Here is a 21,790-nt window from a genome sequence, read left to right as displayed (position 1 = left end):
GAATACTGAGGGTCAGGCACTATGTTAGGCATTTTGACCAGACCTAAAGAGTGTTCCCTTTCTCAGTGCCAGAAGAACTGCAGCAAAAATATGACACTCAACTGCAAATAGCAATGCTAATCTTTCTCAAATTATTATTATAGAAAAGGAGACCAAGATCAGGCACACTGATACCTTCCTTGTGAGTGAAATTCTTTTATATGCTATATCAGAAGGCTTTCTGATCAGTCCCTACCTTACTTACTCTTCATTGGGGCATCTCTGCAGGGCTGTCTGACAGAAAGCACTATGACTCATGTTCCTTTGCTCTTCTCTTTGTAAAACGTATTCTTGAATTCTCAATTAATGGCCCATATCCAAACTCCAACCAAGTTGTTGATTACTACAATTTAACTTTATTTATGGCACAAGCATTTGCCACAAATATGTTTTTAAAAAATACTTAGGAGATCCTAACAATTATGAAGAGCATGTTACTTTTAAATATCTTATTTCATTAATACACTCAATGACCAAGGTTGGTATTACTATCTCCATTTATAGTTGAGGAAACTGAGACTTTAAGAGGCTGGTAGCTTGCCAAATGCCGTCAAAGGCAAATATGGAATTTTAACCCAGATCTATGTGCCTAGAATACACAAAACATCAAGCTACTGTGCTAAGCCTCGCCATGTCATTCTTTGCTGATAAACTCTTACTTCCTAGACAGAGAATATGCTGAAACCTAAGCTCAGTAACATAACCTCAACCAAGAGCATATCTTTAACTACTTTAGTCCCAAGTGTCCTTTAGGTAAGATTGAAGAAAAAAAAAATAGAAGACTTAATTAAAGCCCTGGGATCCAAAAGTTATATTTTCCCTAACAAACTAGTACCCAGTGCTCCCAAAAGGACAGAAGTTAATGATGGAAAACATCCCTAAGGCAACAATCTAATCCCATACCTTTTCTAGCTCTCATCTGTTTTGGCTGATGTAGGTGGCTGGTAAACAGAGCTGTTGTTGACTCCATGACCTCCCAGACCCCTTCTAACACTATAATTCTGATTGCCTTACTTATATAGGGGAACTTGTGGTTATTCTCTAAAACTAGGTTTTAGAGGCCAGACTGTTCCATTTTAGTAGAGGTACCACAAATAACATGAAATCACATCTAGCAACTGCCATGCTTTTAAAATCTATATTAAATCATACCAAAATGCCAAAATCATACCAATTAATCACAAGGAATAAATAAACACCAGGAATGCTGAGAGGTACTCCCGTTCATAACATTCCATTTCTTTGGACCTCTGAAATAATATCTGACCAGTTGGAGAAAGCCTGACTGGGCAGCATGCCCAGTTGTGACTTTTGTGGTTCCTGTCCTGTCACCTTCATTGTTAACTCTCAAGGGAACTGCTATCTGGCCCCTTTAATGAACCAGAAGTTCCCAAATTGGTCAAGGAGAAGAAAAGATTCTTGTTATTTTACGACAAATCATACAACAGAAATCATGCGTTTGCCTTCTAGCAAAGCCATAGATTACACCTTAGGGCTTAATATACCAGTTCAAAATTCAAAATCAACAAATGCATACAAACTCTTCAGGGGATTTGTAAAAGATTCCAATGATCTTTTACCCAATGATGGTCTCTAATGGGAAGGAGGAAACAGGGGTTCATGGCCAAATACTGAAAGATGACCAATTTTTGCACTGGAGAAGCAATGTGCTTCTGACTGGTCACTGGGGAAAGCAAAAACCCTGAATGATAGCTTCTTGAGACCAGAGCTGAGATTGAGTCAGGCCCTGGGCTAGGCATTAGGGATGCATCACTGATGATGGAGGCTTTTACCCATTCAAACAACAACAACAACAACAACAGAAACAAAAACACCTAGTAGTACCATATGGATTCCAAGCCTTCATTGTGTATTAGGAAGTAGGCTATTTCTAAAACCACTTCCTTATATACCTCTCTACACAAACTCAGATGAAGCTGGACAAAAACTAAAGGGCCCAAGGAACGTTCAAGAAACTCCATGTCTTGCCCTACCCAACAACAGCCAATTAGTGTTACACAGACTATTTTAGTTTTCAAGGGCTATATTGTCTCTGCTGAAACTACTTAACTCTGCCATTTTAGTGCAAAAGCAGCCTTAGACAATATATGAACAAGTGGGTGGGGCTCTGTGCCAATAAAATGTTATTTACAAAAGCAGACATTATTTACAAAATAGGTGGTGGGCAGGATTTGGTCCATGAGCCATAGTATGTGGACCCTTGCTTTGGTGCAAACAGAGCAAGGAGACCTCTTTGAGAAATCAAGTAACTCCTTATCCCCTCTCCCTTCAGCCCAGGACTTCTAAGAAGGAGCAAAGAGCAAAGGCGCAAGGCTAGAAAGTTTCCCTCAATCACTTATTCTTAAAGTCAGAGCCTACAAAACACTTCAAAGTATACGATGCCTGTGAGTATCCATTCCACCAACTTCTACTTGTCACCATTAGAAAACAAAAGTCTTTGCTGATCCAACAGAGACCAGAGTGACATTCTCTGATGTGCCAATGGAATGATACATTTTTTTTTATTAAACATCACATTATTAATTCTTGCCTGATGGAGAAACTCAGACAGTATCCCATAGGAAACATCAAAGCCACAATTGTCCAGCAGCCTTCACGAACACCCAGAAGCTCCTGGAGGGCCACACTTTGGGAAAGCCAGTCCTAAAGAGGACTACTAACTCCTTCAGGGTGAGACTGCTACTGAGAGAAAAGAATTCTCCCTAGAAAGAAGACTTGCCAAGCAAGTGCCTCCTTGCCCTGTGACTGGTTCAATGCTTTAATCAGCCAGATCCTGCTGGACTTGTTAGACCTGACAAAACACCAGCAAGAGCTTTGGTAATAATGCCAGACATGGGTCAGGGCAAAACAGCTTGCTGCAAAGGAAATCTATATAATGGGCTTTGCCCAGAAAACATGCCAATTATTCTCATATTACCAGGGAAGCAGAAGCTGATTAAAGGCACAGGGGTAAGAGAGAAGCAAAGGATTGGTCCTAAATACCATGGCACACCTAATATTTATGAGCTCCTTTGAATAGGGGCTGTCTAACACATGGCTTGAAGGAGGGGTCCACAGACTTTAAATCACACTTTGCAGTGTAGCAGGTAAGTCATCAGAGCAGAAAGAGGTGGCTAGGCATAAAAACAAGGCACAGAAAGGCAAGGTTTCTGAGAGGGCTTCCTAGGATCCAGAAGGTAGGAGATGGCATCTGGCAATGGGCAACAGTGAGAAGACTGAATAGTAAGAGTTTAACAGATAGTGAGATATATAAGGAAATGGTGTTAGGAGGGCAGGCTCAAGGAGCAGAAGAGGACTGAGTGCAAAGCCAGGCCAGAGCTGGGACACACATCAGGGAGAATCAGGTACCTACCATGGCAAGAGACTATACAAGAAAGCCAGAGACACAGACTTCCCAAACCCACCCTGTAAGGCATAACCACTGACCCCATTCTACAGAGAATACATTAGAATAAGAATAAAATCTGAAGCCCTTGAGAGCCAGAAAATCCGGATTTGGACCCCAATTTGCCACACATTAGCTGAATAACTGAGCAAATCACTTAACTTCTCTGAATTTCAACTTCCTAATCCGTAATACTGGGAGACCATTAGTTGCCCTTGGTCACTTCACCTGTATAAAGAGGAACACTAATAATACCCTGCCTGATTAGTTCTTAGGGTTGGTGTAAAGATCAAATTAAAATAGTAGGTAAAACAGGCAAACTGAAAAATACTAAGACAGATGTTTTACTTCCATTTTTTTTTTTTAAAGGTTTTATTTATTTGACAGAGAGAAAGACAGCCAGAGAGGGAACACAAGCAGGGGGAGTGGGAGAGGGAGAAGCAGGCTTCCCGAGGAGCAGGGAGCCTGATGCGGGGCTCGATCCCAGGACGCTGGGATCATGACCTGAGCTGAAGGCAGACGCTTAACGACTGAGCCACCCAGGCGCCCCTACTTCCATTATTTTTATGACGTATTATTATGTATGATATCAGTGCAAACACACAACTCCATCTAAGGATGAAACTGGTTTCAAACAAGATATGCATTAGCCCTAAAAGTCAACATTCACATAACTTGGACTAAATAATGTCTGCACCACCAATGAAACCTCTAGAATAGAAAACTAAGTGGCCTATTAAAATACCCACGTATTTTACTTCCTTATTAGCTAATGTACTATTTTAAGCTTCATTTTACATCCCAAATCTGTAATGAACGTTGCCCAGGGCCAACCCCCTCATCACCCATCATCAATATGAAGCTTCTTCAATTCTTTTTAACCACCTCCACTGGCTTCGGAGAATTCTCCTTTAAAGACCTCTACACTGGTCTGGACTGTCTTCTTCACAGCAGCCTTCCCAGAATAGCACACAGTAGGTTGATGATGTCAGAAACTCTACCACGAGCTCCGGGCTATCCGCCCTGCCAGCTACCCACTTCTTTACTGCTGTTCTCCAGCTTTCAAACCTTTCTTAATGGCCACTTCCCCTATACACGCATACTGGTGGCTACTCCTGTTCTCTACAGAAGGCGACATATCTCTTCTTGATATCTGTTCTTTCTAAACTATCTGTTCCTCTGAAGAGCACTTATATGCTCTTTCATCGTTAAAGGGAAAAAAAGCAATGTGGAACAGCGGAAAGATTACTCAGAAAATCTAAGGCTTAGTCCTACTACTGACTAGCAGCGGGAAAGTACTTAAGCTCTCTAAGCCTTAGTTTCCTCATCTATAAAATGGAGAGAACATTTTCCTTCCCAGATTAAGTTACATAACGTATGTGAAAGTGCCTTGTATACTATAAAGTGCTTTGCAAATGTTAATTTATACCCATATCTATATCCACAGTTTATGCCTATATCTATATCCACATCCAGGTAATTGGTCAACCCGAGTAAGATCACATTCACAGATCCCAGCCTTGCTGTTGCCCAGCACAAACTTCACCATACCTGAAACACAACTCAATTTGTATTAGAATTACTTCTTCCTCATGCATAATTGGATTCTCTAAATTCCACATATCTGGAGGGGAATTCTATTATAAAAGATCGTTCTCTTGATCTGCTTCATCAAGCTAGGCAAGAGCCAACTAGAAAAAGTACAGCAGTAACTTCAGCCTTCCTGAATCTTCCTTCCCCTACTCCATTCCCGCAGGTCTGTGAAATGCATGGCTGTCTTTAGGCCAACACTGGAGGTGCATTCTTGGCAAGAGGCAGTAAAGAGAAAAGAAGTCTTTTCTTTCACAATCTGAAAGTGATTCTGAAAAAAATCATAGGCTCAGCAGAGGCTGTGAAGAGTAGAGTGTTTTGTGAGGCACAGTGATATTGCACAGAGCCCAGGAGAGGGGACTGGTTACTGGGTTCCAGTACTGACTCTCTGACTAACTGGCTCCATGATCTTGGACAAGGAACATCCCCTCTTAAGTTTGCTTCTTCATCTGAAATATGAAAGAGTTAAATGTTCTCTGAAGGGCCCTTGGAACTCTATGTGTCCATTTCCAGCAAGATTGGGCCCATTAGTCAAAAAGAAAAGGAAATAAACAGCAACTGCTTTTCACAAAGGAAAAGCAAACAAAATGCCAAGAAGCCCCAGCTTTCCCTCCCCTTCCTTTCTGCTAGTGCAGCCATACAATCCCTGGCTGAGCTGTTACCCAATTAGCACACTGATAACCTTTTGCTTTCCTATTTAGTGCCATAACAGAATAATCATTCCCATAAACCCTGAAACACTGGGCATGGTCGGGGATTCTAGAAGAGAGATCTGTCCAGACAAACCAGACATGGAGAGCTATCAATATTTACCATGTTAAGAGCAAGAGAAATTCAGCATGGTGACAATGGTGGCAAGGACATTCTCTCTACAACTCCCTTTGGAGTTTTTCTCCTGCTCTAGACAAAAGTTGTAAGGGGCAGCTATAAAACACCTTGATGGCTTGTTACTCACCACCCTCCCCCCACCTAATGAATTCAGGACGGATGAATTCAGGATTAGTCCCCAGCTGTCAACTGCCACATGCAAAATACATATTTTTCCAATCACATGGAAAGGCTTTTCCACGACAGCCTGGCTCTGGAAAGAGAGTTGGAAGCTGAAATGTGGCCCTCCTATTTCTGGGAAGTCCTTAATGAAAACCTTTTGCAAAGAACTGCCTTTAAGTTCCTAATATGGTACTATAGTGTGGGGCCTACTGCTTGTCACTTAGAGGAGAAATTTTATGCTGCCTTACGATAAAAATAATAGGGGGGGAGGACTTTGTCACCCTTTAGTAATGCCACACATTTCCCAATTAGACACTACCCACTACAAGAAAAGCAGCTGCTTTTGCCAAAAGACATCAACAAATGAGCAGAGAAGAGAGGAGGCCTCTGGAACTGCCTAACCAGCTGGTGTAGGCTCTTAGGGAAGGAAACAATGAGGACGGGTGTCACACCATCAGAACGTATAGCCGTTCTTCTATGACAAAGGACAGAAAACACAACCAGATCCTAATTAAATTGAGGCTAGACTGCTTAACAGGGAAACCCCTAATCCCAGCCATGATGAGGGGAGGGAATGAAAGGAAACTTACTACTGGTCCAGTTCTTTACTGCCAACTGGGTCATTTCAAACAAAAGTACCTCCAGTCCCAATAAAAAATATCCAGGCAGTTTTAATGCAAGATACCTGCTTTAGAGTACAGTATAAAAAGAACCTTAGAATTAAAAACCAGGAAATCTGATTCTGGTCCCAATTTGGATGCCAGCTCTAGGTCCCTGAAGGAGTCAGTTCTCTCTCTTGGCTTCCTTTTCCCTAGACATAAACTCAACAGAGTGGATGTAAAGTTTCCTAAACAACCTTCCAGGTCTGTTATTCTATAAGAACCAAAGGAAAACGTAGGACTATAAGCCAAGCACCTCTGTTTCACATGCACAATGTGAAAAAAAAAAATGGCTTTAAGATATAACTCACATATCACAAAATTCACTCATTAAAATGTACAATTAAGTGGGTTTTAGTATAGTCACAGAGTTGTACAACTATCATCACAATCTAATTTTAGAAGATTTTCACAACCCCAAACAGAAATCCTTCGCCTATTAACAGTCATAATACATTGCGACCCTCTCCCCCAGCCCTAAACAACCACTAACCTGATATACCTAGTTTTAATGTTTTTAACATAATAAGGTTTTTAAAATATCTGTATCATATGGGGGCACCAGGGTGGCTCAGTCGGTTAAGTGTCTGCCTTCAGCTCAGGTCATGACCCCAGGTTCCTGGGATCGAGCCCTGCATCATGGCTCCCTGCTCAGTGGGGAGTCTGCTTCTCCCACTGCCCCTCCCCCAGTTCGTGCTCGAGCGTGCTCTCTCTCTAATAAATAAAAATCTTTAAAAAAATATATCTGTATCTATTATATGTTTTCTTCTCTTATTTCAATTATTTGGTGCATTATTACATTGATCGATTTTCAGATGTTAAACTAACTTTGGATTCCTGAGATAAATTCCACTTGATTATGGTCTATAGTTTTATTTTCTTGTGCTGTCTAGTTTTGCTATCAGGCTACTACTGGCCTCAGAGAAGTGTTAAGTGTTAAGAAGTGTTCTCTCTCGTTTGCAAAGGATGGGTATTAATTTTTATTTAAATGTTTGGAAGAATTCACCAATGAAACCAGCTAGGCCTGGGCTTTTCTTTGTGGGTAGTATTTTGATTACTAATTCAATATCTTTACTTGTTATAAGTCTATACAGATTCTCCATTTATTGTGGAGTCAATTTTGGTAGTCTGTGTCTTCCTAGAAATTTGACCATCTCATCTAAATTACATAATTTATTGGCATAAAGTTATTCATAGTATTCCCTTTCTTTTTTTTGTTTTTAATTTTTGTAAGGTTGGTAGTGTCCCCTCCTTCATTCCTGCTTTTAATAATTCAATCTTCTATCTTTTCTCTTTGTCAGTCTAGCTAATGATTTCTCAATGTTGTTGGTCTTTTTAAAAACCAACTTTTGATTTTTTTAAATTTTCTCTATGGCTCTCCTATTCCTTATTTCATTTAATTCCACTTTATATTTATCTCTTCTTTCCTTCTACTTTCTTTTGGATTAGTTTGTTCTTTTTCTAGTATCTTGATGTGGAAGGTTAGATTACTGAATTGTGATCTTTCTTCTTTTCTGATGTAGGTGTTTAAAGCTATAAATTTTCCTCTAAGCACTGCTTTTCCTGCATCCCATAATTTCTGGCATTTTTCATTTTTATTCATTCCAAAGTATTTGCTAATTGCCCTTAGGATTTCTTTGGCCCAAAGACACTTAGGAGTCTGATAACTAATTTCCACATATTTGTGAACTGCCTAAATATCCTTTTGTTATTGATTTGTAATTTCATTCCACGGTAGCTAGAGAATATGATCCATGTGAATAAATATATGTAGGCATGTTTTGTGGCCTAGCAGAAGGTCTATCCTGAAAAATGTTCCATGTGCACTTGAGAAGAATGTGTATCTGTTGTTGTCATGTAGAGTGTTCTACAAATACCTGCAAGAGGTCTAGTTGGTTTATAGTATTGTTCAAGTCTTCTATTACTTGCTGATCTCTGTCTAGTTAATCTATCCCTTATTGAAAGTGGAATATTGAAGTCTCCAACTACTATTTTTAGAGTATCTATTTCCCCCTTCAATTCTGTCACTTCCGCTTCATGTATTGTGAGGCTCTGTTGTTAGGTGCATATGTTTATAATTTTATATCTTCCTGATACATGGACTGTGTTTACCATTATAAAATACTTTTCTTTGTATGTCAAAAATATTTTGTCTTAAAATCTATGTTGTCTGGGGGCACCTGGGTAGCTCAGTCAGTTAGGCATCTGACTCTTGGTTTTAGCTCAGGTCATGATCTCAAGGGTCATGAGATTGGGCCCTGCTTCGGGCTCCACACTCAGCACAGAATCTGCTTGTCCCTCTCCCTCTGCTGCTCTCTCTGCTCGCTCTCTCTCAGATAAATAAACAAAATCTTTTTTTAAAAAATCTACACTGGGGCGCCTGGGTGGCTCAGTCATTAAGCATCTGCCTTCCGCTCGGGTCATGATCCCAGGGTCCTGGGATTGAGCCCCACCTGAGGCTCCCTGCTCCGTGGGAAGCCTGCTTCTCCCTCTCACGCTCCCCCTGCTTGTGTTCCCTCTCTCACTGTGTCTCTCTCTGTCAAATAAATAAATAAAATCTTTAAAAAAAAATAAAAATAAAAAATAAAAAAATCTACATTGTCTGATATTAGTATAGCCACCACAACTCTCTTTGGCTACTGTTTGCTTGGCATATTTTTCCATCCTTTTATTCTCAACCATTTGTGTCTCTGAATCCAAAATGTGTCTCTTAAAGACAGTATATATTTTAATCAATTTATCCATTTTGCTAATTCCTGCCTTTCTACTGCAGTGTGTACTCCATTCACACCTGATATAATTACAGATAGGCAGGATTTATGTCTACCATTTATTTTCGATATATCTTAATCTTGTTTCCTCTATTCCTCCATTACTACCTTCTTCTGTGTTAAATATTGTCTAGTGTACTATTTTAATTCCCTTGTTTCTTTCACTGTATATTTTTTAGTTGTTTTATTAGTGGCTGACCTCGGGATTACAATTACCATCTTAATTTAAGACAATCTGGTTCAGATTAATTTTAACTTAATTTAGAAAGCATACAGAAACAATGGTGCCAGTATAATTGTTTCCTCTCCCCTGCTTTGTGCTGTATTGTCATATGTATGGCATCTTTATATATCATAAGCTCATCAACATAGCTTTGTAAATATTGCATTATGCAGTTGTCATTTAAATCGGGTAGGGAAAAAAGAATTACTAAAAGACAGTTATACTGTAGTCTTTTATGTCTTCATATTTAGTTACATTTACTTGTACTCTTCATATTTTGTACAGATTTGAGTTACCATTCATTATTCTTTCATTTCATCCTGAAGGATTCCCATTAGTATTTCTTATAGGGCAGGTCTGCTAGTGACAAATTCTCAGTTTTTGGTTCTGTTTACCTGAGAATGTCTTAATTTCTCCTTTGTTTTTGAAGGAGGAAGGATGGTTTTCATGAATACAGAATTCTTGGTTGTCATTATTTTTCTTTCAGCACTTTGAATTTCAGCAGCACTGCCTCCTGGTCTCCATGGTTCTTGATAAGTTACCTTTAATCTTTTAAGGATCCCATTTACCTGGTGAGTTACTTTTCTCTTGCTTCTTTCAAGATTCTCTCTGTCTTTGGTTTTTAACTGTTTAACTATAACCTATCTAGGTATGGCTCTCCTTTAGTTTCTCCTATGTGGAGCTTTTTGAGCTTCCTGAACCTGGAGATTAGTGTTGTTCATCAAATTTGGGAAATTTTAGGCCATTATTTTTTCAAATATTCTTTCTGCTCCTTTCAATCTATCTTCTCCTGGGAATTCCATTATGCATATCTTATACACCTGATGGTGTCCCACAGTTTCTGGGGCTCTGTTCATTTTTCTTCATTTTTTTTTTCTTTCTTTTGCTCAAACTAGATAATCTCAATCTTCAAGTTCCTTACTCTTCCTTCTGCTAGCTCAATTCTGCTACTGAACTTCTCTAGTGAATTTTTCATTTCAGCTATTTTACTTTTCAACTCCAGAATTTCTCTTGTTCCTCTTTATAATATTTATTTGTTTGTAGTGTCTCTTTGTTGATACATTGTTCTCATGAATTCCTTTAAATCTTTAGACATGGTTTCCTTTATTTCTTTGATTATATTTATATTAGCTGATTTAAATTTTTTGTCTAAATTCCAACATTTAGGCCACATCAGGGACAGTCTCTACTGACTGCTTTTTTTCCTACATAGAGGTCATATTTTTTTGGTATGCCTGATTATTTTTTTTGAAAATTGGGCATTTTAAACAATATAATGTGGGGGCACCTGGGTGGCTCAGTCATTAAGTGTCTGCCTTCAGCTCAGGTCATGATCCCGGGGTCCTGGGATCAAGCCCCGCATTGGGCTCCCTGCTCCGCGGGAAGCCTGCTTCTCCCTCTCCCACTCCCCCTGCTTGTGTTCCATCTCTCTCTGTCAAATGAATAAATAAAATCTTTAAAAAAAAAAAACAATATAATGTGGTACCTCTGGAAATCAGATCCTGACCCCCACCCAGGTCTTGTTGCTATTGTTGTTGTTGTTGTTGCTTTGTTTAGTGTCTTTCTTGGACTATTTCTGTAATGTTTGTATTCCTTGTATTCCTTGCCACTGACATCTCTGCTTGGTTAGCTTAGTGGCCAGCTAGTGACTTTTCAGAGACCTTCTTAAATGTCTTGAACCATTAAGACTGCCACCTTTTGCCAAGGGGTTCTGTGTGTAGGTTGGGACATTCCCTCAACACTCAGCCAGGTACTTCACAACTCTGCCTCAAGTTCGGACATAGGGGAGAAATTAGAGCCCTCTGAGGTCTTTTCTAGGCACATGCATAGTCCTGGGCATGCACGTGGCCTTCTAGATCTCCAAGAATATGTCAGAGTTTTCCAAAGCCCCCAGTGGGTATCTCATTCCCTATTTCTTCCTTTCATGTTTTTGGCCAGGCTCTTGCTTGCCCTACTGGTATTGCAGTCTCACGCAGCTGTAATGTTAAACACCCTAGGGATAGAACTTTTCTCACTGAGCTAGCCCTAAGTCAGGTGAAGTAAAGAGAAGTCCTATAAATGGGCTTTTCTAGGTAGCTTTGAGACAGGTTAAATAGTGACAAGACTCTGGGTATGTGGGTTCTTGAGGAGCTACAAACCCAGTCTTCCCCCTCAGATGCTAAAAGGGCTGGTTTCCACAGCTAATGTGGTTAGGAGGCTCTTGGTTTTCAAGGTTACCCCAAAACTATGGAGAAGGGAAAATGAGGCAGGTTAAGTTAAAATGCCACAAACCCTGCTGCTACAAAGGTTCAACATCTTTTCATCAGTAAACACTCTAGATTGTTGCAAGCCTTTTGGTTAATTTCCAGAGTTCTGAAAAAATTAATTTTGATAATTTTTGCCAGTGTCCTTTTTGCTTTTACAGAGTTGATTTTCTGAGGTATTTAATCTACCATTCCCTCCAAACACAATTTTAAAGAAATCTTGCCCCAGTGTGGCTGGAAATTTGCCTACAATGAAACACACTCCTGAGGAAACAGAAGTTAAAAGAAGCAATGGGGTAAACTCTTTTTAAAGAATAAACAAACAGCTACCCGTTGTTGCTGCTAGGGTGGAGAACTGGGGAACTGGGACATAAGAGGAGGCAGAAGGTTTAGCCTTTTGTACCTTTTGAATTTTGTACCATGCTCATGTGTTACCAATCAAAAAAAATTGTAATATACTTATAAAAGGAGACAGTAGGTACTTTAGATTTTCCCTGAAGACCCCATGAAATGTACTACACCCTGTCTGTTTCTGAGAAAATTTCCACTCATTTGAAGTATCTATTAACTACCATTAGCCAGGACCATTAACTACCAAGGGAAGGGTAGTAAGACAGGTAGCTTTGACTTACGAACTCTTCCTTTTTCAGTTCATTCTTTTTCCCATGGACAGTTACATCCCCATAGTCTAACTCCCTTTTCTCCCCCACAAAGATCCTCCTTGTGACATGTGATAGAATATACATCATACCCTGAACTTTTCACTGCTATGCTCACAATTGTAATTAAATTATTTAAATGAGCAATCAGATGTTTTATGTATGCTCCAAGAGAGAGAGCCCATAGCAGCCTTATTCACCATTATTCCCCCAATTTCCAGGATAGTACCTGACACATATAAGTGCTTAGCAAATCCATGTTGAATTAAATTGAAATGCCTTTACATTGTGCACGGCTTTAGCACTTGATGCAAGTCCAATAAAGCATCATGTGGGCTCTCTACCCCACTAGCAAAAAAAATCAGCTCAAGATTTCCAGGGTACTCTCCTGGAAAACCATATTTCCTTCTAGATCTTCATGGGCTTTAGAAAATTCCTATAGTAAATGATTAGAGAAACAGATGCCAGAATAAAGAAGACTGTGGCTATGCTTTAACAAGTGAGGCTATAAAAATTAAGCTGAAAAGTAACTTCCCTTCATCACTATTAACTCTGAAAAACTTCTCTTAACAAGCAGGTCAAGCCACAACATTCCCTACCCCATCCCAACACCATCCCCCATTCCCCCCAACAAAAAACTTCTTATAAATGGTCATACTGAAAGGCTGGTTTGGTTCCCTTTTCCTCCCAAGTCCCTACAGCACTACTAGTCCAACTACTTTAGACTTTGGAATCTGGTTTCCTGAGGGCCTTCAATGAACATGGCAGTAATGCCTCCACCAAATTCCATTCGACACCGGTTAACACTTACTAACAACAGTACCATATGACATACTCATTACATTGGTCTGACTTCAGAGAATATCTAAAATAACCCCATGTGTTCTAAGGCACTAATTAAATATCACCAAGATAATGACAGGATATCTGCTGAGAATGTATATTACATCACCAACTCCTCCCTGCACACCATGACACTATACCCACCCCAAAGGAATTAAAAGCTTTGGGTTCTCTCACTAGAGAGCTATTCGGGACAGAATGAAAGGCCATCAGGGTGACACCTTTCAGGAAGCATTCATCAAGAAGATAATCAGATAAGTTAGCACGATTCAAGTCATCTACTTACGCCGGACATATCAGTTTGATTTTCCCCTTGCCTACTCTTCCAGAGTAAAGGTGAATTGGCTCTAAAGTTTATAACAGAATCAATTTAGGCTGCTTGACTATGAGCAAGACAGTTGCAGCCCAGAAAACAGAGAATGATAAAGCCAGGAGGAATGCTAAGGCTTACTGACCAAAACTCTAATTTTACAAATGGGAAAACTCGGGCTCACAAAGCTAAAGACTTATTCAACGTCATACAGCAAGCTAGTGACAGGAGTTGGAACTAGCAACCAGGTTCTCTCTGTGTCAAGCTAGAGATGGCTCCCCATTGATATTCAAGATCAAATTTGCCTCACAGAAGGAATCAATCCGTCCTTCCAAGAAAGCACTTACCAGACAGGTGCCCCAGTTGCCAAAGCAAGAGGTGGACAGATACCCCAAAAGGTCACCTTAATGTAAACATCTAAAACTCTTGTCTTTAAAAGTACAGAATATAAGAAAGTGACATTTTTAAAGAATTTAAGACTAGGTTATAAAAGCTATAGAAATTATATGATTTCTACTTTATCAACTTCATGTACATTTTTAGTACAGAATGCATCTTTTATATTTTTATTTTTTTAATGTTTTTAAGTTTATTTATGTAAGTAATCCGTACACCTAACATGGAGCTCAAACTCGTGACCCCAAGATCGAGAGCCCCATGCTCTACTGACTAAGCCAGCCAGACACCCCTCTTTTGTATTCTTTTAAAACATAAGTTTTCATTAGTCCCAGACAGCCTATGTATGTGTGACTGTACATGTATATGGGTAGGCTTAGTGATATAATTCTTTTTTTCTGACATCTGCTTTATATACACAAACATACATAATGTATGTTATCCTTGGTTTTTGAAAGACTAAAATTTTTGTTTAAATGTTTCTATTTAACTAAATACTGACATGGACACTACAATAATGTGAAAATTTATGTAGGCATAAAATAAGTTCCTATAATTGGGTTAGTCATTTCTTTCCCAAATGATTAAACCACAATATGCAATACAAAACAAAACAAAACAAAAGCCATGGAATGTTAGAGCTGAAAGTGAGCTTACAGATCTCCTGCCCAGCCCCTACCTTTATAAAGCTGCAGACCTGGGGCCCCAACAAAATGACTTACGAAGGTCACAGATCCCATTAGTAACAGAACCATACCCAGGTATCTAATCGTCATGTCTAGGGATTGTTCCCCATTATACTATCATTCTGTCTCTGCTCATATGGAAACAGTGCCCAGTAGTGCTTCCCCAGAGAAATCTCTATCTGGAGACTATTGCCTTTCATTTCCCTAGCACATAAGCATCCAAGACTCATAGACTAATAGAGTTAGATCATCTAGCTCAGGAGTTGCAACCTGATTAAATATAGGCTCTGAATGTATTTTATTTAGTTAGCACATTAAAAAAAAAAAACAAAGTAAAGGCCATTTGAATGGGGTGAGGCTGCTGTATTTTGCCCCAATCATTCCAGCCCTATTAACCCATTTCCAACAGCTTTATACTTTTCTGTTTTCTCCTTGGCCTCTGACAGCACTTGAGCCTGTGATCCCCGAATCCGGATCAGGCACAATTAACAGCACAGCAAAGGAAACCTAGTTGATGGAAATGTGAAATATGGCATTATATTCTACCATTAGCTATTTTCATTGCTTTACCAATAAAAATCCATTTAGGTTTTTTTAGGTTGACTAGTTATATCAGAGGTCTGCCAACTACTACCAGACAGACAAACCCAACCTGCTGCCTATTTTTGCATGCCTCCCTCCCCTAGCTGAGGTGAGAATGGTTTTTATGTTTTTAAACAGCTGAAAAATTCAAAAGCAGAAGAATATTTTATGACATATGAAAAATTTTTTAAAGATTTTATTTATTTATTTGACAGAGAGAGACACAGCGAGAGAGGGAACACAAGCAGGGGGAGTGGGAGAGGGAGAAGCGGGCTTCCCGCGGAGCAGGGAGCCTGATGCGGAGCTCGATCCCAGGACCCTGGGATCATGACCTGAGCCGAAGGCAGTTGCCACCATGCCTCTCTCCTAACGAAAAACATTTTTAATATTCCCTCTATCTATAAAGAAAAATCTGAAGTATTTAACAGGTCCCTGCACAATTAAGGCCTCAACCTTCCAGTCCAACCTCATCTCCCAAAACGTCCTTCCTGCAACCTATCCACTGCAGATGACTTCAATTATCTGCTGTCCCTTTATATCCTCTAAGTCATTCCTACTACATGAAATGCCTCATCCCAAATACAGTGCAACACAGTAAAGTAAGCAGGGCCTTTAGAGTCAGGTCTGGGTTCTAATTCAGACTCTCGCCCTTATTTGTTGAGAAAGTTACTTAGCACCTCTGAACTTCAGTTTTCTCATCTGTACAATGGGAATAATAATCCTTACCTCATAAGGCTATTACAATATTTTAATGCCTGGCACTGGGAACAGTTAAACAAGCAGTAAGTATGAATTCTGTCAAATTCCAATGCCATTTCCTCCTTTCCTTTTCCTTGCCCTCCCACCAAGAAATGAGCTCTCCTGCTGGTGTCCTGTGCCCTGATATCCACCTGTTTCATTCTTATGGCTCTGATCCATATCTACTGCCTTACAGGATAGTGATCTCTACCCATGTCTTTTCTCTCCTACTAGTCTAGGAACTCTCTGAGGGCAGGATCCATGTATGACTAAGCCTGCCACATTTGTGACAGCCCTGAGCACAGTGGCTTGAATATAGTATGTGCACAAGTATTTACTGAATGAATGGTATGTGTTCACTGAACTATATATATCATTTATTAGGTGTATCATGTTGCCTTGTGATATAAGCAGGAGCCACGTCACTTGTTCTGAGTAATTCCTAGCCTGAGTGCTTAGAAAATATTCAAACACCACCAGGGACCAAAACTGCCAACATAAAAACAAAGGACAAACAGAAAAGCGGGCAATATGTTCACCTTTCAGAGTCATGGTGTTTTTATTTTCCACTAGTTTAAGTTATAATCATCATCTTGTACCCCAACGATTATAAATAAATCACATTTAAAGGGGGGAAATCAACCACTTCCCCAAGGGAGACATGTTGAGTATTGTTCATAACATCAATTACCTCTGAGTACAGATGTAAGTAAATCTAAATATTCAAAAGGGACCTATGTTTAATGACTAAATCATGACACAAAGTTGTGACTTAAACCTTATCTGGAGCTCTGTACAAAATCAGACACAAGCAGGATAAATGTAGAAATCCAGTTCCACCTAGGCTAGCAACTTTAACAAAAACTGCAGCTAGTTTTTGCAGCACAATGCACCAAGTTTCATTGGTTCCTAGAAACACTAGCCATTTGATTTGCTAGTCAATTTAGTGAGTTAAATGGAAAGGTGTCAATCATTCTTTCTGACGTTAATGCCAGGCTCCAAATGCCAAAATGAATCCCCACACGTGAATACAAAATTAATCGCTGAGACATGCCAATGTAGGGAGTGACATTTTCCAATAAGATGACAGCAAAAAATAAGTTTCCAACTACTTCTGCTTATTCATTTCCCTTCAGAAACCTACTGAAAAATACACACTCACCAGCAGCTACATTATTAGCCTAAGACATATTATCAACAACTTTCTATGTTTAGCTGTTTCCATTCAAAAAGCACTTTCATAATCCATTAACTCCTTTGAGTCTCACAACAACCCTGTGAGATGGGTATAATCACCCCTATTTAACAGATGAAGTTAGCAATCTGTGCCATCTTATTCCAAGATGGCGAAGCCACGTCTTCTAACTCCAGTTCCAGGGTTCTCTTTTCCTGTTTCCTCCACACAAAGCAAAAGCATACCTTTGTTTTGCTTCCCCACTTATTCTCAAAAAGTTAGCACAGTGTGAGGAAGTAGAGTGGGAGTATAAACATTACTGTGGTCAAGACAGTGGGAAACATCCCGCCTTTGCCTCTATCTAATCATGTTTTTAGAATCATGCAACTTAAAGGAAAAGAAATGGAGTATGGGTTAGCTGCTGGGTTTTATTTCCTCCCTGCCCTATTTTGGCTTTCTATGTATATTCGGAAACAGAAAACCACCCTGAATATCAAGAAACACCATGGGCCAAACTATTTCTTGGATCTTCCACCCATCTGCAAAGGTTTAGGCCTGCATAACTGTTGACTCTTACCAGTCTCAGTCTCAGAGAAGAAGGAAAGAGTAAGAACCACTACTTGCCCCTGGCATACAAAAATCTGCCCTTCCTCAAACGTTAATGTTAATCTTAATCTCTCCGTAGCTGGTCACTTTTTAGCACAAACAATTTCAGCTTACCATACACTTCACAAAACCATTCCCTTCCTGGGGCTTATGATGAGCTACATTTGACTGTAGATACTACACCAAGCAGTTTATCATGAGTACAAATTTTTAAAAATCCAAACATTCTCCCCTTTTCCTTTCAACGAACCTAACTACTTTTGTGGCATAACTTGCATATCTTTAAGCCCTCAATGAATTCTATTAAGTGGCAACACACCCCAAAGCCTAGCCTATACGTCTCTAAGGATCAGCATTTCAAATACCCCATCTTTAAGGTGCTGCCAAGAGTGTGCTCTTGTTTAGACCACAATACGACAAAAGAATTAAATAATCAAACTCAATCAAATGACCAGCAGGAACTTGGGCAATTGATATACTCTCACCAAAGTGGGCAGACAACACTGGCAGTGAAAGCACAGATTCCCAGGAGCAAAAGAGCTGCACAAAAATACCAGCTGGTAGCTGTTACCACTGCACTCCCAAGCCTTTCTCCCTGCTCTTCATCGGCTCCATCTGCCTTGAGAAGGTCCCCACACTGGACTCTGGACACAGTTTTTCGGGGATAAACCCATTCAGAACAAAGTTATAAGCAGACAGGACATATTTACCAGTGACTCTGACCAGTGACTTTATTTTTTGCAACGACTTTTCAGCCAAGAAGAGAAAAACTTATCACTCCACCCAATCGCTATCCTCCATTCTTCTGGGTATATGTACTTTGGCACAAAGGGCTGGCTTGCCTGCACTCTTGTTGGGAATATTTATTATTCTTTCTCTTACTCCAAGCCTTCTGCCAACTAGCAGAAATAAAAACTCCACACAGTGGGGAAGGGGGGTACAGTCCCACAGCTGTCAGCTGTGACCACTGGGAAAGCCAAGCTAGATGAGGTTCCTTCAGACCAGTGGCCCTTAACCCTGGCCCTGAAGTATGCTCCCTGGGGGCTGGGCTCCTTATGCCAGGTACCAGGCAGGTCTCAGTTTCACCCCCAAGCAGAATTCAGGGGCACGTGAGGCCATCCAATAATTCTGGGCTTAGACTGACTCTGACCAAAACCATAGCTCAGGACCTTAAAGGAAAAAAGTCACTGGGGCAAAGGTGCTTTCTTTAGAAAACAGGTTGATACAGGTAATTTTTTTTTTTTTTTTTTACTGCCCCCACCCTCATCCGTTAGCAACCAGAAGCCAGGACAAAACCATTACTCAAGCTGCCGGCTTCAAACCTCTCTTCTTTAGGAGGTGCTAGGGCATAGGGCAGTTCCTTGGTCAGCTTGAATGTCTCCTTACCCAAGACATGAGTACTAAACATGAGCAACAGTACAGGCAAATTATCCCTTCAGAACACCAATCTGCCAAGTAAGGATAGTCGGAGAGCAAGAGGGTCCTTGGCACAGGTACAGATCAAGTCTTACAAAGTCAAGGCCACCAAAGTTCTAGTTACAACCACCACCTTCCACTTCAACTGACCCCGCTTCCGAAGTGTTCAGAAACCCACTCGCCTCAGAGAACTGGATTGGGAAGCACCGTGAATCCTCCCTTCCCCCTGCGGTGTGGAGGAAAGAGCTTAAAGGCCAGAGCCACTAGCTCAGGGAAACAGCTCATCCATCGAAACCTTCCACTTACTTCTCATTGCGCTGATAAGCGCGTTGCCATCCTTGATGACGTCCTTAATGAATTTATTGGTTCTCTCCAGCTCCTGCTCGTAACACTTGAGCCTCTCGCGGAAATCGGGGCTGTCCAGGTAGCAGTCGCTGAACTCCAGCGGGGGATGCCCCATGGTTCTGATGGCGAGGGCTGAAAGGAGAGAGGAAAGACACAAAGACCAAGAGCATCAGCGGCACAGTAGGGGGGAGCAGATGGGAGGACCTGAGCGCGGGACCCGCCTGGGAAACTCGTAGCCTCCCTCCCTTTGGAGGACAGGTACCTGTTCCGTGGAGATTCCTGGGTAAAGCTGGCTGGTCTGTGCCAGAAGCGGGCGGCCGGCAATTGCTTCAGATGACACAGAAAGCTAACTAATGCAGTCCGACCCCGGAGGGGTTCTGCCTAGCGAGCAGCATGCCCCCAAGGCATTGCCTCCCCCGACAGGCAGCGCAGCCTGCCTCCGGAGACCAGCGGGAGTCCTTCCTGAGCAACTGCAAACGTGACACTTCGGCCCGCCCAGGGTGGAGGCTGGGGTGGGCGCTGGGACTGGAAGCCTGCTCTCCTCGGTCCTCGTTCCCGAGCTAGCTGAAGATTTCCTTTGCCGAACTCCGCGGGCAACCCTGATTGCACTATCCCCTCCCCCTTCTTAAAGCCAGAGCTGCCGCCCCGCCCCAGCGAACCTTTGTGGCGAGCCCCAGCCCTCGGGCTCCTTCTTCGGCTGTCTTCCTCGCACCCTGGGATTGCGTGACCAGAGTGTTCTCGCTCCCAAGAGTTCTTCCTGGTCCAAGGGAGCCGGCCTGCTGTCCTGTTAGGCGTCGGAGGGGTTAAGCCCCGGCGGCAATTGAGACGTAGCCTTCCTCCCGAGACACCCGAGAGGGAAGAGGAGGGCGATATCGCTACGCACAATAGCTGCGGTAGCCTGGCGCTTGCCTACGGAAACTGGGGAGCAGTCGGCGCCCTAGGACTCCAGCTGGAAAGCGTGGCGGCCTGGGAGATGTAGTCTTTCCGTTTCTCGCCCCATGACTCCTCCCTGCGATCTCCCCACCACCCCGCCAGGGCGGAGGCTCTCCTAGCAAGACTTTCCCAGCCTGCCCCAGGCTCGCTGCCCAGGCCTAGCCTCGAGGGGCAGGTGCGCCACACTGGAGCCTAAGAGGAAAAGTTTCCGAAACGAGCGAGAGAACCCGGGAGGCGTCGGTTGTGGGAGGCCATCTCTCACTTCCCATTACTTGGCTGTCTTTTTTTTTTTTTTTTTTTTTTTCCTTACTCTCTTTCCAGCTTCCCTCTGAGGGAGCAACTTCCTTTTCCCTTCCCTTGCCCATTTGTCCTGATCCCAGTGTTTGAATTCCCATGGGCCCTCGACCTGGACAACCTCAAGGGTTGACTCCTACTCTAGGATCTCAATGTTAGGCTCAGAACCCCCCGCCAAAGGAAGGGAGGCCATAATTAGGAGTTCATTTTATTCTGAATAGGACCTCAGAGCATGGTTTTTGTGATTCAACTCATTGCATAGGTTGTTCATTAAAGCACATGATTTTCCATGTGTAAGTGGAAAACCTAAGAAGAAGATGTTATAAATTGCCTTGCAGCTTGGCTAAGAGACCTTTTGTTCATTGTCCAAGGTAGGAGAACTGGGGTTACTCTTACAGGTGGATGCCTTGAGATTAAGAGCAGCTTCGCGGTGGAAAATCGTGTGTACGTGGGCAGAAGGATCCATTTTTATTGTGGAGAAGTGTTTAGATTACACTGCCCTGTGAAGAAAGCCAAGAAAAGCCAGAACTGAAGGGTTGTAAATAGGGTAATAATGGCTAACCCACCTGCATGGGTGTCCTATTTCTGCTGTAAAAAATTACCACAAACTTGGTGACTTAAAACAACATGAATTTACTATCTTAGAGTTCTGGAAGTCAGAAATCAGAAATGGACCTCACTGGGTCAAAACCAAGATGTCAGAGGGCTGTGTTCTTTTCTGGAGGCTCCAGGGGAGAATCCACTTCCTTGCCTTTTCCAGCTTCTAAAAGCTATCCACATCCCTTGCCTCATAGCCCTCTCCCTTCATCTTCAAAGCCATTAATGCCTGATCAAGTCTTTCTCCCACTGCATTGCTCTGACGCTGACTCTCCTGCCCACTTTCACTC

General features: G+C 41.6%; 1 protein-coding gene across 2 annotated transcripts in view; it reads right to left on the bottom strand.

Annotated features, from left to right (window-relative positions):
* The window catches only part of OPHN1 (oligophrenin 1), a 505,885-nt gene extending 485,169 nt beyond the window's left edge, over positions 1–20,716 (bottom strand). The window contains exons 1-2 of one of the 2 annotated variants that reach the window (XM_078065007.1): positions 20,336–20,716; positions 19,638–19,808 (exon numbers count right to left, since the gene is read on the bottom strand). In XM_078065007.1, the coding sequence (XP_077921133.1) occupies positions 19,638–19,791 (154 nt within the window). In that variant the 5' untranslated portion in view covers positions 19,792–19,808; positions 20,336–20,716. The other variant, XM_078065008.1, reaches the window with a different exon arrangement.
* Between the last annotated feature and the right edge of the window lie 1,074 nt (positions 20,717–21,790).

Source organism: Halichoerus grypus, chromosome X (assembly GCF_964656455.1).
Source record: "Halichoerus grypus chromosome X, mHalGry1.hap1.1, whole genome shotgun sequence".
Taxonomy (NCBI): Eukaryota; Metazoa; Chordata; class Mammalia; order Carnivora; family Phocidae; genus Halichoerus; species Halichoerus grypus.
This window is presented reverse-complemented; position numbering and strand designations above follow the sequence as displayed.